General features: G+C 36.3%; 1 protein-coding gene across 1 annotated transcript; it reads left to right on the forward strand.

The window, feature by feature from the left end:
- Positions 1-3,930: 3,930 nt before the first annotated feature.
- On the forward strand, positions 3,931-9,111 carry LOC110737744 (TPR repeat-containing thioredoxin TTL1-like). The gene is made up of 7 exons (XM_021918083.1): positions 3,931-5,505; positions 6,583-6,778; positions 6,912-7,096; positions 7,185-7,518; positions 7,661-7,865; positions 7,951-8,057; positions 8,199-9,111. The coding sequence occupies exons 1-7, from the start codon at positions 4,625-4,627 to the stop codon at positions 8,349-8,351; spliced, it is 2,061 nt and encodes a 686-aa protein (XP_021773775.1). The 5' UTR covers positions 3,931-4,624; the 3' UTR covers positions 8,352-9,111.
- Positions 9,112-17,195: the final 8,084 nt, after the last annotated feature.

Genomic DNA, 17,195 nt, shown 5'->3' on the forward strand with positions numbered 1-17,195 from the left:
CCAGAGCCCACCACATCCAACCCAAAATTCCCGAGCCCACCACCAAAAATCCGATTTTTTTTAAAAAAAAAAATTATTAAACTTTAGCGACGGGTTTAGGACGATGGATGACGACAACAATCGTACACCGAAGGCATCGTCGGATTCTGTTAGTCGTCGAATTTTTTATTTTTATTATTTGAAAAGAGGACTTTCGCCTAAAATATCTGGATCCCTCATTGTGGATCCGCCTAAAATTTCCGGATCCACCATGGAAGATGTGGAGGCTAGGGTGACTGATATGTTCAAAAACAAGAGGATCGGTGTGAGTTTTAAAAATGGCAAATGAAAATGTATCATGGATGCTGCAACCGAGGCGGATTATAATGCTGCTGTAGATACAATGAAAGCTCGGTGGGCAAGTTATCCAGCAGTGATTACTTACGTTGAGAGAACATGGCTTTGTCATAAAATCAAAATTTTGACATTTTGGACGAACCAAGTTCTTCACTTTGGTAACACGAGTAATTGTAGAGTCGAGAGCCAACATTCGACGATGAAGATGTGGTTTGAATCATTGATAGGTTCGTTGTTATAATGTTGTAGTTGTTTTCTTTACTTCGTTTTAGTCATTTTATTTAAAAATCATAACGTTTTTTTATAATCTGAATCAACGGCAGGTTCTTGGATACCGTATGGGCCCGAGTAGATTGTCATATTGGTAATCAGATCATTGCAATTCGTAATGGTTTGGAGGCATCAAGATCGAAAATTGGTGAGAAGTACAGACAATTGCCACTGTCACGTATAAATGGCAAAGTGTCTCAGCATTGTTTGAAAGTTCTCGATGATGAGACGAGAAGGATGAGGGAGTTGAGTTACCATGTGTATGAGCGTTGTGGACGATTTGTTAGTAGTTAAGCGAGTCAACCTACTACCAGCTCAGCAGAGACATGGTTAGTGCAGCAGCCGATGCTAGGTGGTCCTGAGGATGGGACTGTTATCCCTAGTTTTGGTGGCCACGTGGCGTCATATATATGGGGCGGGACGGAGCGAAATGTTTTGTGTTGTTTGAGTAGGACACAGTTGTGTTCTGAATTGGTTAATTGGCAAGGTCGTCTTGCACAAGAGCACCTCGAATTGATTGATGGCAGTGGTCTGTCTCACTTACCCGGAATTATGTTTAAGCATCTTGATTGGTCGTTAATTTCTGCTTTTGTTGAGAGATGGCAGCCAGATACGAACACATTTCATATGCCATTTGGGGAGATCACGATCATGCTGCACGATGTGTACCATATTCTTGGGCTTCGTGTTGATGGTTCCATGGTTTCCACTACTCCTAGCATGGACGCCATATGGGATGCGTGCTCGGTTACCATGGATATGAATGCGGAAGAGTTGAATGAGAAGTGTGGTACTAAAAGCATTTGGTAAGATAGTGGGGTGTTGACTTAGAGGATTTTTGGTACGACTTTGGAGGTGTAAAGGCCCTTTAGTGTCCATTATACTACATACATGTGGTTAGTACTAGGAGGATCACTGTTTTTAGACAAGAGTGGTAACCGCACTCATCCTTCCTTCCTCCACGAGCTTGTTGTTGATGGTGTTCTGATTAATGAGTACTCTTGGGGTTCAACTACTCTAGCTTACCTGTATCGGTAGTTGGGTACAGCATCACGAAAAGATGTTGATTCAATTTTTACGAGTACTTTCCGTGCTTTCGGCCTTAGCAGAGTACCTTGACGAGGGAGCTTAATATCCCTCGTGCGTCTCCTTGGGATGTTGGATCGGGGTGCCCTAACAAGAGCATGGAGCGCCTCTTAGCTTTTCATGCTAGACTGGATGAACTGACTGACCGTGAGGTTAACTGGCTCTCGTACGGAGTTGATCCTGCACGACACGTGCCACCCACTTTATTTACTGGCTGCATCCAGTACCGTAGCATCATTGAGCCGTACATGCCTGATCGAGTGGTTCGACAACTTGGATTCATGCAGGACATTCCAAGGAGCATTATTTGAGAAGGCCAAGAGACCGACCAACTTGAAGATGTATCGGGTAGAATTTCCGACCGAGATGACATTTGTGATGTGGACTAGGTTTGTCCCTAGTTCGTCTTTCAATGTAGTTTTAGGTACCCACACCAGACTTGGTCGTCGAGCTCCTACGGTCGCTCCTGGTTACATGCAGTGGCTTTATAGATTTTCTCACCCTCGTGTATCTCCTGGGGGTTCATCAGCTGGGAGTAGCAGTCTACCTGAGAGGACTAACACGGATTATGTAAGTAGTTGTGTTTTATTATACTATTAATTCGACTTCCAGTAATAGTAATTTCTATAATATGTTGTTTTCTTATTTGTAGTGGATGAGTCGGTCCATGGAGATTCACAAAAGAGCGACGGATGAGTATCCCAACATGTCGCGTGAAACAAGGGCAATGACTGAGCAGCTGATAGTTGACTGGAAGGCGGTGATGGGGTTGTAGATTACTCTTTATTTGTATTAGTGGTTGCATTTTTGTTACTTGTCTTCATTATTTTATATTACTTTCTATTCGACATGTAATATAAGAACTGAACACTTTCATATTTGGTTTTGTTGGAACTTAGTTTAATTACTATTCAACCTTAATGAAAGTACATAAATGAGTTCACTATCTAATTAATGCATCTCACATGTTCCTTCTAACTTCATACTGCTGATCCCATCCATCAACACTTAGCTCGTGGTGCTCGGTCCACCAACCTGAAATCGGGGGAAGGGGTGAATCTTGTGCAAGATCAAGACGGATGAAATGTGACCCACCAACTGTAGCGATCACGAACTCTCGAGCGGGTGCCCTGATCATGTTTCGTGCCCGCAACAGTAACACCGTGATGCATGCATGGGTAGTAGCAGGTTGGTACGGTGCCTACACCGAGAAGAATCACCCTTGCGTTGAACCAAGTAGCAATAGGAAAAAAAGTCTTGAATTGCTACCATCCAATGTCGTGAATCAACCGCACCACCATCCCATAGAATACGTTCTACATTCATCCAAACCCTTCCAATCCCGTAAATCCTTTCGTACAACATTCGATGAGCGGCGACCTCGTTTGCTATTGTTTCCCGAGCGGTAAACCATTGCGCTTAATCACCAAAGAAGAAGTCATCCACACAACGAAAGCCACAATTTCCATCACCAGTGACATCCTTCCATGCCGTGATGTAAGGCAACATCGGTCTTGGAAGCAAGTGCAAATACCTGCATTGACTGATCTCACAATGATCTTTTGCACAAAATTAATGGTCATTTATTAGTACGCTACAAGATGGAATACGTGTAATTCACAATAGGCGTGTAATTCACAAGTGCAAATACTTGTAATTTCATGACTTACCTGAGGTCGTACCTGTTTGTTGTGTACCACGTTGAGTGTTCCAACAGTTTACATGTTCGAAACAACAAGGATCACGCCTGATATCATTGGTCCTTCGTCGACCTCGAACATTGTGGTTTACATGTGGTTTTTCAAGGTTTGTATGATCCGGATGCAGCTCCTCTTCAATGATGCGAGATACATTTTGAAGTATAGTAGGATCACTACCATTGACCTCATCAACTAGGGAACGAAAATGTGCAGCTTCCTCGGTTAAATCGTTAACGAACACAAGTATATTAACACCATCACCAATAACCAAGGTCTTCCAGAATGCTCATACTCCTAGTAACTCAAAATTTCATCCTTCTCGTCTCATTTATCTGGCAAGCACATGGTAAACCATAGGTTACACGCATTACACATCCACAATGCTCATACTCCTGGTAACTCAAAATTTCATCCTTCTCGTCTCATCATCGAGAATTTTCAAACAATGTTGAGACACTTTGCCATTTATACGTATATGCAACTTTCAAATTTTTTATACCTCACAAATAATACCCTAAAGTTGTACATAATATGTAATAGTGAAAGTTGTACACAATATGTAATAGAGGTAGTATGAGACTAAGAGAGCACCATAATTTCTTTTTTCTTCGCTTTTTAATGTTTTAACTCTAATTTTTTTTTACTGTATCTAATTGTGAAATTTGTTTCTTCAAGTAGGAGAGAGGGAGAAAAAAAAAAGTGTTGGAGGAGGAGGGGAGGAGTGAGTGAGTGAGTGAGAAAGAGTGAATTAGCAAAACCAGTCTCGTGAAGCAGAAAAATGGAGATAGAAAAAAAAAAAAAAAAAAAAGAAGAGAAAATTTAACGGAAATAAATGCTTAAACCCAACCTCCCCTGCTTCTCTTTCTCTTCTCTTCTCTTCTTCCTCCTTTCTCTCTCCTCTTTCTCTCTCTTCTGTAAAAATAAACCTCTAAAATAAAATTAAAAATTAAAAACCCCAACACCCTTTCCCTTCCTAAGTTTAATAACACTCACATTCTTTGCTTTCCCCTTTTCTTTCACAAGATCCCCATCTTTCTCTCTCTTCTTACTTTCTCTCTCTTCTTACTTTCTCTCTCTACAATTTTACATGTCTTCTTCCTCCTCCGCCTCCTCCTCTTCTAACCCATTTCTCACATTCACATTGTTCTAGATTATACCCAGATTTTTGTTTTGTTTTTTTTTTTTTTTTGGGAATTTAATTTTGATTTTCTGGGATTTTGAAGGGGTTAAAAATGGCGAATACAGGGAAACCCATATCAGAGTTAGGGATAGATACTCTTTCAGATCGATTGAAAGACTCGTTTACTAACAATAAACCCGATTTCAGAGAACTCGATCTGGGTTCACCCGTTTCGCCTTTACGAACCACTCGAACGAGTGGACCCGCTCCGAGTTCACTCACTACTACCACCACTACGACAACGACTACAACTAGCAGTTCTTCGAGCTCATCTGGGTCGTTTTCGGGTCGGAAGAATGATTCGAACCCGGTTTCAAAGGGTCACTCCGGCGAGCTCACCGGGTCAACCGAGTCTACCCCACGAACCCGGCCGGGTCATAAACGGTCCGACTCGTGCGGGTCAACCGGGTCCCACCCGTTAATTTACTCCGGTGGAGGTGGATCGACGGTGAATTCGCCGCCGTTAAATGTTTTGCCGACGGGTAATATCTGCCCGCCGGGCCGGGCCTTGAAGACGGGTATGGCAGCTGCCCGGCCCGTTTTGCGGCCCGATGTGTTAGGATTAGGAACGGGTAATTACGGTCATGGGAGTATAATGCGGTCAGGGAACGTTGCGCCGCGCTCAGGGGAAATGCTTGTCGGTGGTGGTGGAGGTGGGGATCCGGTGAAGCGGGCGATATCGAGTTCGGATCCGGAAGAGGTGAAGAGGTTGGGGAATGAGCAGTATAAGAGGGGTCATTTTACGGAGGCGTTGAGTTTGTATGATAGAGCAATTGAGCTTTCGCCGGGCAATGCCGCTTATCGGAGTAACCGGGCAGCGGCGTGGACGGGTTTGGGGCGTGTTGGAGAGGCGGTTAGAGATTGTGAGGATGCTGTAAAGTTGGATCCTGATTATGGAAGGGCTCACTTGAGATTAGGGTCTTTGCTTATTAGGTGAGTAAGTAATTGAATTGAATTGCATTGCATTGAATTATGTTGATTTTGTGGATTATAGAATGAGATGATTTGATTTTTTATTGGGTTTAATTCAATGATTTTCATGTACATTGTTGAGTTATATGATATAGTTGATTGTTGCATTCATATTAGATCTATATTTATGTGGTGGTGATTAAATTTGAGATGTTGGGTATGCTGATTACTTGAAATGTATAAAAATTAAAAGAAGAAAGAAATAAAGATTGGGGCTTTGTTGCTGTCTTGTGAATTATATCTTGTTTTGTTGTTGTTTTGGCTTATGTGGTCGCCAGTGTTGACAAAGTCATGTTCATGATTTCATTTTCAGCATAATAGGGAACTTTTTGGTTGGTTTTGTGATTGATTGAGTGTACAGATGGTGTTGCTTTGGGCCTTGCTTAGTTGCCATATGCTCAATTATGTCTTGATGATTTACCAACCATTGGTGATGGATTACAGCAGTTACGGATTTTGATTTGTTTAATCCAATTCTGTTTGTTCAAAGGATGTGGATTCGACTAATTGTCATGTCAATAGGGGGAAAGGAAGGGGTGGTTCTCATTGAGGTTGAGTTGTCATTGTCCATGTTTAATTCAAGCTGGCTTCATTCAACAAGTTTGATTGCCAATTGTGATTTTACATGCTTTAAAAACTTGGTTTGGTCGCTTGTCACCTGATGATTTGCTGCCTATCATGTTGCCACAAGTAGTTCCAGTGAGGCAGTGATGCTATTTTAGAAAGTTCTTGTCCCTGCACATGTTTTCTTATTGTTTATACACTAATATTTTTGAGGATATGTTACTTTAAGAAGCAGAAATCATTTCCGGATGATGGCAGTTGATAATTGATGTCATTGACTTGCTTCAGGGACCCTAAGTATTTGTTAATCATGGTAGTGGATTTTGAAATCAATTTCTATCATTTTCTTACTGTGATTTTTCTTTGAACATGGGAATTACTTTCTTCGACCATGTGTATTGAAGACACTAATTATTTATATATGAATTTGCATTTCTTTTGTAGTTATTTATTTTGTTTCTTGGCTGGTTTTAGGTTAGGACAGGTAGATGTTGCTAGGAAACACCTATTCTATGCAGGACATCAGCCTGAGGCAACAGAACTCCACAAATTACAAGCAGTGGAGAAGCATTTAAATAGATGTTTTGATGCTCGGAAATTTGGAGACTGGAAAAGTGCATTGCGGGAAGGAGATGCTGCAATTGCTGCTGGAGCTGACTATTCTCCTCAGGTGAAATACTTTTTATTTTTTATTTTTTTCTTAATTGTCAGTAGGTTGCTGGAATATGGTATACCTTCTATTATTGGAGAAGTGCATAAATTTCTATTTGTTACCCAAGCTAAGTGATTCAATGAATGTCCAGCTTTTCTCTTGTAGAGCAGAATCCCTTTTAAAGCTCCAGCAACTAGATGACATAGATAGCATTCTTTCACATATACCGAAAGTTGAACCATCTCCGAACTGCTGCTCACAGAGTAAGTTTTTTGGGATGCTTTCTGAGGCTTACCTCTTTTATGTCCGAGCCCAGATCGAGATGGCATTTGGAAGGTGAGTAGAGGAAGTCTTAATTATCAGGAGCAAGAAAAGTTTAGAAGCTTTGTAGGGAAAGTGAGAACAGATGATGGATATCTTGCAGGTTTGAGAATGCAGTTACCTGTGCTGAGAAAGCTGGGAAGATTGATCCTAGAAATATTGAAGTTGCAAAACTACTAAACAATGTGAGGCTAGTGGCAAGAGCTCGTGCACGTGGAAACGATCTCTTCAAATCAGAGAGGTTTACAGAAGCTTGCGCAGCTTATGGAGAAGGCTTGAAGCTTGACCCTTCCAACTCGGTTCTTTTTTGCAACCGAGCTGCCTGCTGGTTTAAACTTGGGATGTGGGAGAAGTCAATTGAAGATTGCAACTCTGCTCTTCGCATTCACCCTAATTACACCAAGGCACTTCTTCGAAGGGCTGCCTCAAATAGCAAGGTACAGCACTTCTAATTTTTTTTGTGCCCCTGTAGTATATTCTATTTTAAGGAGAAAAGATACAAAATTATGTGTTTGAGATTTTGATCCTTTTGGTGGTATGTTTGAACCCTTTGGTTGCTGTTGATTCACTTGATTGTAGCTTGAACAATGGGCTGAAGCTGTTAGAGATTATGAATTTTTGAGGAAAAAACTTCCACAAGACACTGAAGTTGCTGAAGCTTTATTCCACGCTCAAGTTGCATTGAAGAAATCACGTGGTGAAGAGGTTTTCAACATGAAGTTTGGTGGTGATGTAGAGGAAATTTTAACCTTTGAGCAATTCAGAGCTACGATATCTTCACCAGGTGTCCTATCTTTGTACTTTAAAAAAATTCATAATATATAATACAATTTTTTTTTTGTTCTAACATTCAACATTGGGGCTTGTAGGTGTTTCTGTCATTCATTTTGAAATCCCCTCAAATCCACAATGTAAGCGCATATCTTCTTTCTTGGATATGCTGTGTGGTCGATACCCTTCCATCAATTTTCTCAAGGTCAGTAATCTTTCACATTAGCCCTAGATTCTTGTCTCCAAATGATGATTTTCCTTTTATGCTTTTGCTTATTTTGAATACTTCATACCATTTTGTTGACAACTCTCTCATGCTCTATTCCTTCTTTTTACATAACTAAAGGTGAATGTCGAGGAGATCGCAGACGTTGCTACTGCAGAAAATGTCAGGATTGTACCAACGTTCAAGATTTACAAGAATGGTGGTCGGGTGAAGGAGATTGTAAACCCAACAAGTGACGTGTTGGAAGCGACGGTGAGACACTATAGTCTTTAACACACGACTACTGTTATCTATAGTTTACCCTGAGTTTTTCCGGAAATTATCTTCTTACTGCAACCTTGCCAATCCAACCTAATGCCTCTCAAACAGCAGTTATTGGCGGGATGCCTCCCAGTTACAAAAATCAAATCTTATTCCCATCAATGTGAGGATTATTGCTAGTTCACCTGTGCCATAAAAACCTGAGCAGCATAGCAATCCCATTTTAGGAGCCAATGGCAGAAGGAACCAGGGGAGATAGCTTAGAACCCCATCTTTCCCCCTTCCCTTTTGCACCTTATAAAATTTATTCATTCATTGTCCACCACCCTCTCTGGTTCCACCTTTGTCTACCCCATATCGCCTTTTAATTTTTTAAAATTTGCTTTTCATTTTCACTAAGCCAGCACCATTCTTGTAAAACCCCACCCTTGCCCCTTAAATCTCAGTTCGATAAAGAAGAGAAATCCAAGATGTGTGTATACTTCGGTTAGGTGCAGTCGAGAAGAAGCGAGAAGACAGAATAGACGTGGCTGGCTGGCTGGTAGGAAAGAGGGAATCTGTACATGTATATATGTTGATATATACAAAAAATACAATTCAAGGCCATAATGGAGATTGGATGTCTGGTGGGTAATCATGGGTTAGTGAATAGAAGGATGAATATGATCAATTGAATGTTTTTTTTTCTTTTTAAAATTATTTGTTGTTACTTTTGCTCAACCATTTCAATTATTTCATCAATAAAATCCCCCTCCCCCCAATTTTCCCCCCATGATTCTGTTTCTTGATCTTTGACTCGCACCTACAATGATAACATAACAGTACTCGTACTCCTGCTTAGAATTAATTTTCCATTAACAAATAGTGTGATTTGAACTAGTAACGTCACTAACCCAATACAAAATCCGTACATACATCGGGAATATTTTATTCCTCGAGGGAGTGCCTAATCTTGTTGGTTTGATGAGCCACTCATGCATAGTCTGTTCTAGTCTTTTTAATGGTATAATAATGTGAAGTATCTTAATTAAAAGGTGTTTTTCTTGTTTTATTATTATTTCTACGTATTTTTTTTTTATTTTTTTATAAAATTAATTGGGTTGATTTTGGTGGTTGATGACATTGAATACTAACTGTTGTCTACCAACGTACTGTCCCCATGGGGGGACTGTTATGTTAAGCTTTATATCGGTGTACACATTGGAATCGACTAGGATACATCCATCTATTTCATCTTCTATCACTGTTTAATTAAAAAAAGAGTTAATGATAGTAAAAAAAAGAAGTTGGACCACTTATTATTATATTTTGACTAGTCAATTATCGATTAGCTGGTGTTCGGTTGCTTAATAATACCCCTTTCGTCTGAAAATAGTTGTTTTAGCTTTTCTCGCCTTTATTATAAGAAAAAGTTGGCAAATGATGAGTCTTAACTATTAAAGCGTATATGATTAATCTCAATAATACACATTTTACAAAAAAATAATGTTCTCATTGGTGGTGGAATATAAGAACATGTTTGATACAAGCTTGTAATACTTTGCCTTTTGCTTGCTCTATATGTAATGTTAAAGTTATACTCCCTTTATTTCAAAATTACTGTCGTTTTTATAAGAAAAAAAGATAGGAAATAGTGTCGTATCGTACTGTATTTATGGTTAATTTTTTTTAAATATACCCTCATTTAAATGAAGTGATGCAGAGAGAAAGAGAACAGGACAAACTATATTTAGGTCATTATAGAGAAAGCTTTGTGAGAATTAATTCTTATAAAAGTAAAAAAAATTAATTTAAACGGTTAGAAGGTAGCGCAAATAGGGTAGTGGTTATGCATTTTTTGTACTCATTGTTTATAATTATTACTCATTCATGCCAATATATCTTATCAATAACCGTGAAGAATGACACATGCCTATTAGTGAATATTTATGACCATAAATTTTCATATCTAATATTCCATGGAATTTATTAACTTGAAACCAAATAGTGAGAAAGATGTCATTTTCCTCTATGAGAATAAAGTACGGATGATTTACCAAAATATGGCTCATTTGAAACTTATTTACCATTTTGCATCGATATTAAACTTAATTACGAAATTGTTGTCCACGTTGGCTCGGGTAGCTTTGTTAATTTTTTTTTCAGCTTGAAGCCGCTACTTAAAATAGCGGTTTTAGTATATAAATCGGTTTTAGTTCATAAACAAGTAGCGGTTTTAGTCTGAAGCTTATACTTGAAAATTTGTTCAACCTGTAGACATCTTTCGTCCCTCATTTGTTCAACCTGTAACTATTTCCTGCACTGTACACATTCATACAAGTTCTACATTTAAACTACCATATCAAAAACAAAAGCAATTGTTTATATTAATAACAGTACAGCTAAATTGGCATGTAGTTAAGCGAAATCAAAGTAAAACAAAAGCAACCAAAGCAAAATCCAACAATCTCGAATACGAAACCAAACAAGCACTGAAAATCCAAAGAAAATGGAATTTATATACTGATTTTGATATTATGTGGCAACAACTTAAGTAATTTAAACAACTATTTGAATTAAGAAGACAAAAAAAAAATTAGGGCTAAATACCTTATCAATTTGGGGGTAATTATCAAAGAAGCATTATGTTGATCAAGTGGTGGTGGCAACGCTAGATGGTCGGCCGCTGGTGTGCAGGAGGCATCGATGACGACCGGCAATATGATATGTGTGGTGGTTCTGGTGGAGATGGAGAGGGTTGTCGTGGTGTGTGTGGTTTTTTTTTTTTGTTTTTTTTAAGTTTTAATATATTCAATTGAGAGTGTGTTGGGTAGAGTGTTAAAGGAAAACCGCAACCTTGAATAGCGGTTTTGATACTATAACCGCTATTTGAAGTAGCGGTTTGTCTTTAAAAAATTAATTTTGCCTAAACGTATTTCCAAGCCTACGTGCACAACAATTTCATAATTAAGTTTAGTAGCTACGTAAAATAGTAAATAAGTTTCAAAAGAATCATAATTTGGTAAATTGTCCATGAAGTACTTGGTAGGAGTCAATGTGCACAATTTAATAATTTCAATTGACCGACTAAATTAAATAAATCAATGGTGGACTTCTATGCCTTCTAAATTAAATTAAATAAAATTTCGCCGTGGTCATAGACTTTACCACCTAAAGTAGCTAACGATCATGATTTGAACCCACAGAGTAGAGATTGAGTTGAGTAGCTTATAAAGAAGCTCAAGTTCTCATGCATTGTTTTAGATCATTCCAAGGGAGCATGTGCAAAATGTTAATGTATAACCGAGTGATAATTAGTGCCTTTTTATTGTTAAATATATTAAATTTAGCAATGGGACAATGAGAAGTGATGTCATGTGAAGTAGATCGCAATTTCAATATACTGTGTCAGTTTATAATGGGATTGGGACCCACTAAATGAACCGACCATTATGATTGATAATGTTGATTAATCCCAAACAAACTAAACCCAATTTTTTATTTCTATTTCTATTTCTATATTGGAGAAGGATCATTCTTTGGGACTAACATTTGTGTCATTAGCTTTCTCCTTCATCCACGGGTTCTTTTTTAAGAGGGCTATTTTAGATATGTCCTCTTTCTTTCTTTTTTCTTTTTTCTACTTATTATAATATTATTAAATTAAAGTTCAAAGATTAATATATTCAATTTAGAATAATTCTGATGATAAAACACCTAAAACCATATTCCTAGGGATGACCATGGGTCCAATATCTAAACCGAATTTGATCAAATATGATATATTTATAAATTTGGGTTTATGTTGAGATAAATGTTGTTCTTTATCAACAAGTCAAATACCCTATCTTGTTTTAGAGTATTAAGGAGCTGACTTTTTTGTTATTACTTTTAAAAGATTGATAATCTCGTTAATGTAACAAAACAAATAGTAAAAAAGTTTTCCTCAAAAAAGTTAAACAAGTTAGACTGCCAAAGAAACGAGCAGATATATATATATATATGACAAAAGATGCAAATGCTATATATCCATTAATTGAAAGATAAAAGTCAAGTCTATAATTGTACAAGTTGAAGGAGAGGTTACCTCCATGTTCATACAATTGGAAGGAACGATTGATCATCATACATGCTAAAAACTAAACTATCGTTTAGCTAATAAGCCAAGGAAATCTAAGGAAGTTAAGAAGAAAGCTTACAGAAAATGAAATGTTTTTGTTAATTGATTTGCTGATGTAGTTCTCTTGTTACTCCACTTCTTTTTATAAGCAAACTTGGAGCGATTTTACCCACTAACACTCTTAATTGCTAAGCGATTATTACTCTTGACGCCAGTTTTCCTTTTCAAATTAAAATGCCTTATTTGCTTCATAATCGGTTCTATTCCCCTTTTTGGGCCTTTTAACCGGGTCTAATTTATTCAACTTTGTTTCCATCGTTAGACTAAAGCCCTTAGAAGAATTGTAAGGTTCATTTTCCATAGTCAATAGGTCAATGTCAAAGAAAGTCAAGATTTTTAATTTTGGGTGTAACTGCACAAAAAAGGTAAAACCCATTGAGTATGGATCGAATTTGGGTCTATGTGCTAAGGGTCATATTTTGATTTGAGTCCAACAATTTTAGATCCAACTCATTGACCTAAATATGCTATATTAAATTTGTATTTATATACACTTCCTCCGTTCTTTTTTATTTGACCCGCTTTGACTTTTATACTATTCATCGGCCCATTTTTTACCGTCTTTTGTGAATTATATGTAAGGAAAAACATGTTCATATGGGATATTGTTAGAATCGTCTAAATAAGTACTATCACAATATATAACTTTTTATAATTTTACTTATAGAGAATTAAAGTTATTAATGGTTTTGCATCGACAAATGTGATAAATAAAAGAAACAAGTCAAATAAAAAAGAACAGAGGAAGTACTTCTTATCTGCTAGTAGAATAATTTTAGGGTGTAAAAGACTACTTTTTTTTAGTCATTTACTCCGTGTAAAAAAGACCCATGTTTTATGAGATAGATCAAAATAGTTTATTAACTAAAAAGGAAAGTGATGCATTTAATTTTAAACTTCCTTATTTAGAAAGTGATGCATCTAAATCAAACAAAGGAAGTATTTTATGATGTATAAGTTTAGAATGTATTCTATTCACCTATTTTTAGAAGACATGTCAATTTGGGTCAACGAATCGGGTTTGAGTTAGATTTAGGATTGTGCTAAAAAAAGCTATCTTTAATAATCTGAAAACTTAATATCACTAAAAAAAAAATATGACAATTGGGTCCAATCAGGTTGAGTTCTGGTTTTAGTTTAGTAACTTCGATCAAATTAGAGTCAGATTAGCGATTGATAATTTAATTTACCTGAACTTATTAGATATTATTGAAAATTATTTTAATTGTAATTTAAATAAGCTTGAAAAATACTTATCAAAACTTATTTTTTCTTAACTTATTTAATATGAATTTAACTGAACTTATCAAAACTTGCTATACTTGAATTAAGTGAAAATAGAGTGAACTGAACAAACCCTTAGAGGTGCCCTATCTTCAACTTATTTTTATTTTTGATTTCATCTAAACTTGTTCATTTATCTTGTCAACCAATTGGATTTAAACTGATTAATTTTTTGAAATAACTATTTCATTTACAATAAAATCACAATAAGCTGAGATTAATACACAAGAAGAAGGTTGAGGAGAATACATAATTATTATATATTCACACAAAATAGACACTTTCCCTCAAATACACTAATTTCTAAACAAAATACTTTTTTTTTTTCCTCTTCTTCTTCTCCTCTTACTAATCATATAAAATGAAGTAGTAAGTGAAAATTGGGTTTCTATTTTCGTATTCTTACATGTTAGATTGAAGAGAGAAAGCTGTTTTGCAACACTTGACATTATATAGTTTTCTGTGGACCATATAGTGGGGTAAGGAGCGAAAAATTTTCTTTCCCATAAAAGAAATAAAGTAAAAGTGACATATCAAAACAGAAAGTACGTGGGAAGATAATAAAGACAACAGAGGTAGTACTTCAAACTTTTTGAAATACAAGTTTCGTTAATTTGAAAATTCACGACAATTAGGTTATGTTCAATTCACCTAAATTTTACTTATCTCAATTTATCGTAAGTTACGTAAATTAGTTAGACCTAAGTTTAGTTGTAAATTGAAATTGAGCAGCCTTGCTTTATTAGAACTAATTTACAATTATATTTCTTAAACTTATAATCTAAATCCATTAACTTTATATGAACTAAGCTGAACTTATTACCCTTGAAATAAGTGAGATTGAAATAAGGTGAACAAAACATAGCTTTCGAGTAGAGAGCTAAAATGAATAAAAAGTGCCCTAGCAGAAATGTGAAGGAAGAGAACATGAATGGTATAAACCTGCTAAGTGAGTTGGTCAAGGTAAGTTGTTTATCCTTTGTGATCAAAGGTCTTGTTTGATAATTAACTTTTAACTGATTGATGTAGCTGATTGTATTAACTGATTTGACAAGCTGGTTATATTAGCTTATTTGACTAGCTAGTTGTAAATAGCTGATTATGTAAAAGTGTTTGGTAAATAGTTGTTTATTATTAGCTGTTTTAGTGTATTTAATACCCAAAAAACTAATTTTTCAATAAGCTAATTGCAAAAAGCTCTTAAAATGAGCTTTTTCAAAAGAGCTTTTTGGATCCAAAAAGAGCTTTTAATTAATAAGCAATTTACCAAACACCCAAATTAGCTTTTTAAAATGGTCAAACCTCTAATAGTGTTCAATAAGGTAAAAGCTTTCTAAAAAACTCTTTACCAAACAAGGTCAAAGTGAGAGTTTGTTGAAATTCCATATCTACGTTGTTTATGAGCCAATAAATTTCCATGTTTACATGTTTCAAGTTTTGGATCAAAACCTTATTAAGTTCTATACTTTTATATAATCGAATTTTCGAGCGGAGTTATTCTTCCGTAGTCTAGTGTTGTTAGAACAATGAACCCTAATTATTAGGTTGAGACCAAGATAATATACTTGGTATCAATTACTAGTACAAGTAGTATTGCAACAAAAACGAAGTCTTAGTCCTGATAAGCTAACGTCCGCTTGCATTCTCAAGCGTACATACAGATGTATATAAACACCAACAAATGTAAAACGGAGTGTATTTCTATATTGACATAGAAGAATGTATGAATGAAGAGCACAAATAAAAAGCAGAGAAAATGAAAAGGGTAAAAAAGTAATATGAATAAAATAAGAAAGACGTGGCAGTGAAGGCAAGGTGGTTGTTGAGCCCGGTTGCCCTGCTGGATAGAAGGCGACTTGCTTCACTTTTGTTTTTAAATTTTTTTTTAAAATTAAATTCTTATAGGTGACACCTACGGTTTATTTCAAGGAGACACGTACTTGTATTTTGTTTCTCTATTCTTTTTTCACGAGCTCAATGGTAATTTCAATTTTTTTTAAATTAAATAAAATGGTTGAATATAAAATTGATTTTAGGGCTCAAAAGCTAGGATGACAAATAATAAATAAATAAATTAAGAGATTCTATGTGAATGATGCGCTACAGTATAGAATTATTTTTAAGACTAATCATTACTTCATTGGTTAAGCTTTTTGTTGAATTGGTTATTTGACATAAACAAAACTATATATGTATGAGTATAATATTAGGAAAGCATTTACACTAAGAACGACTAGATCAAGCTAGTGGAAAGATTGCACTATCTAACCTTAAGGTTAAAGGTTCAATTCTTATTAGAGAAATTTTGAGAGTGAACTCACTTTTAAAGTTTTTGGCCGCAAATATTGGATCAAAAACACCGTGAGAATTAAGGTCTGGTCAGGATCCTTCTTCTTAAAAAAAAAAAAAATATCCTAGTTAGATTTAGGTGAACTATCTAATTTTAGATTTAGGTGAACTTTTTGTAATTTTTCTTATAGCTTTATAAGAAATTAAAAATAAACCTAACACGTTCGTTAAGCTTCTAATCAACATAGGGTGAACAACATGCTACTCCGTTTTCTTAACCTATAGCCCCTAGCTTGATAGTCTATCTTGCCCTTTGAAAAGTTCTTAGTGATAAGCCACTTTATGAATTTATTCAATGCATATGCTTTAAATAATTTTAATGGAAGTTCATCTAATTGTTAGATGATGCATAATGCATTCATTTGAATATTTGATTATTATTATCCAAAAGTTATTGCATCAGTTGTACAATGATATACAGTACATTTAAATTAACATTTGATTATTGTATATCATAACGAAGTTACCCATATTATTACAAAAATTATTCTTAGTTCCATAAAGTTATCCTTATTACTAAGTTACTTTTATTCTCACAAAATTACCCTTAAGCCATCAAAAGTTATCCATATTGTTTCGGGGTTTTTGGAGTCCGTCGGGAGAGTTACAATCCTGAGTATGCGCGCCTGACGTCTGTACCTGCAAAACCACGAAACTCCGGTTGGGTGGAGTTCCGCCTCCGAAGATCAAGTTAGTATGATTCCGGATGGGTAAACGGGCGGAAAGTAAATGGGTTATTCTCACTGATTTAGAGAGATTCCGCAATTAATATTGCTCGGGTTTTGTGTTTGTATTTATGAATGGGTCATAAATGAGGGGTTTTCCTCTTATTTATAGCAGATGTGGATCTGCTCTCCCATTGGGGGTACAATGCCACGTGGCATCCTTTGATTGGATCCCCTTGGGCCTCTACGAGGTTGACACGTGTCAGCCCCTTATTGGGCCACGTGACAGGGGTAATTTTTACCCAAACATTGGCCCCTCACAGGTGTGACGTGGCTTGCCACGTGGCACCTGGGACACTTGCCACAATGCAGCCACGTGGCACCTGGGACACTTGTCAC

Source organism: Chenopodium quinoa, unplaced genomic scaffold, assembly GCF_001683475.1.
Source record: "Chenopodium quinoa cultivar QQ74 unplaced genomic scaffold, ASM168347v1, whole genome shotgun sequence".
Classification (NCBI taxonomy): Eukaryota; Viridiplantae; Streptophyta; class Magnoliopsida; order Caryophyllales; family Amaranthaceae; genus Chenopodium; species Chenopodium quinoa.

Excerpts from the sequence above, each read along its gene's own strand:
- LOC110737744 (XM_021918083.1), top strand. The coding sequence starts at position 4,625 with ATGGCGAATACAGGGAAACCCATATCAGAGTTAGGGATAGATACTCTT. Across the intron at positions 6,779-6,911 it reads GAGCTGACTATTCTCCTCAG|CTTTTCTCTTGTAGAGCAGA; the intron begins GTGAAATACTTT and ends ATGAATGTCCAG. Across the intron at positions 7,519-7,660 it reads GGGCTGCCTCAAATAGCAAG|CTTGAACAATGGGCTGAAGC; the intron begins GTACAGCACTTC and ends ACTTGATTGTAG.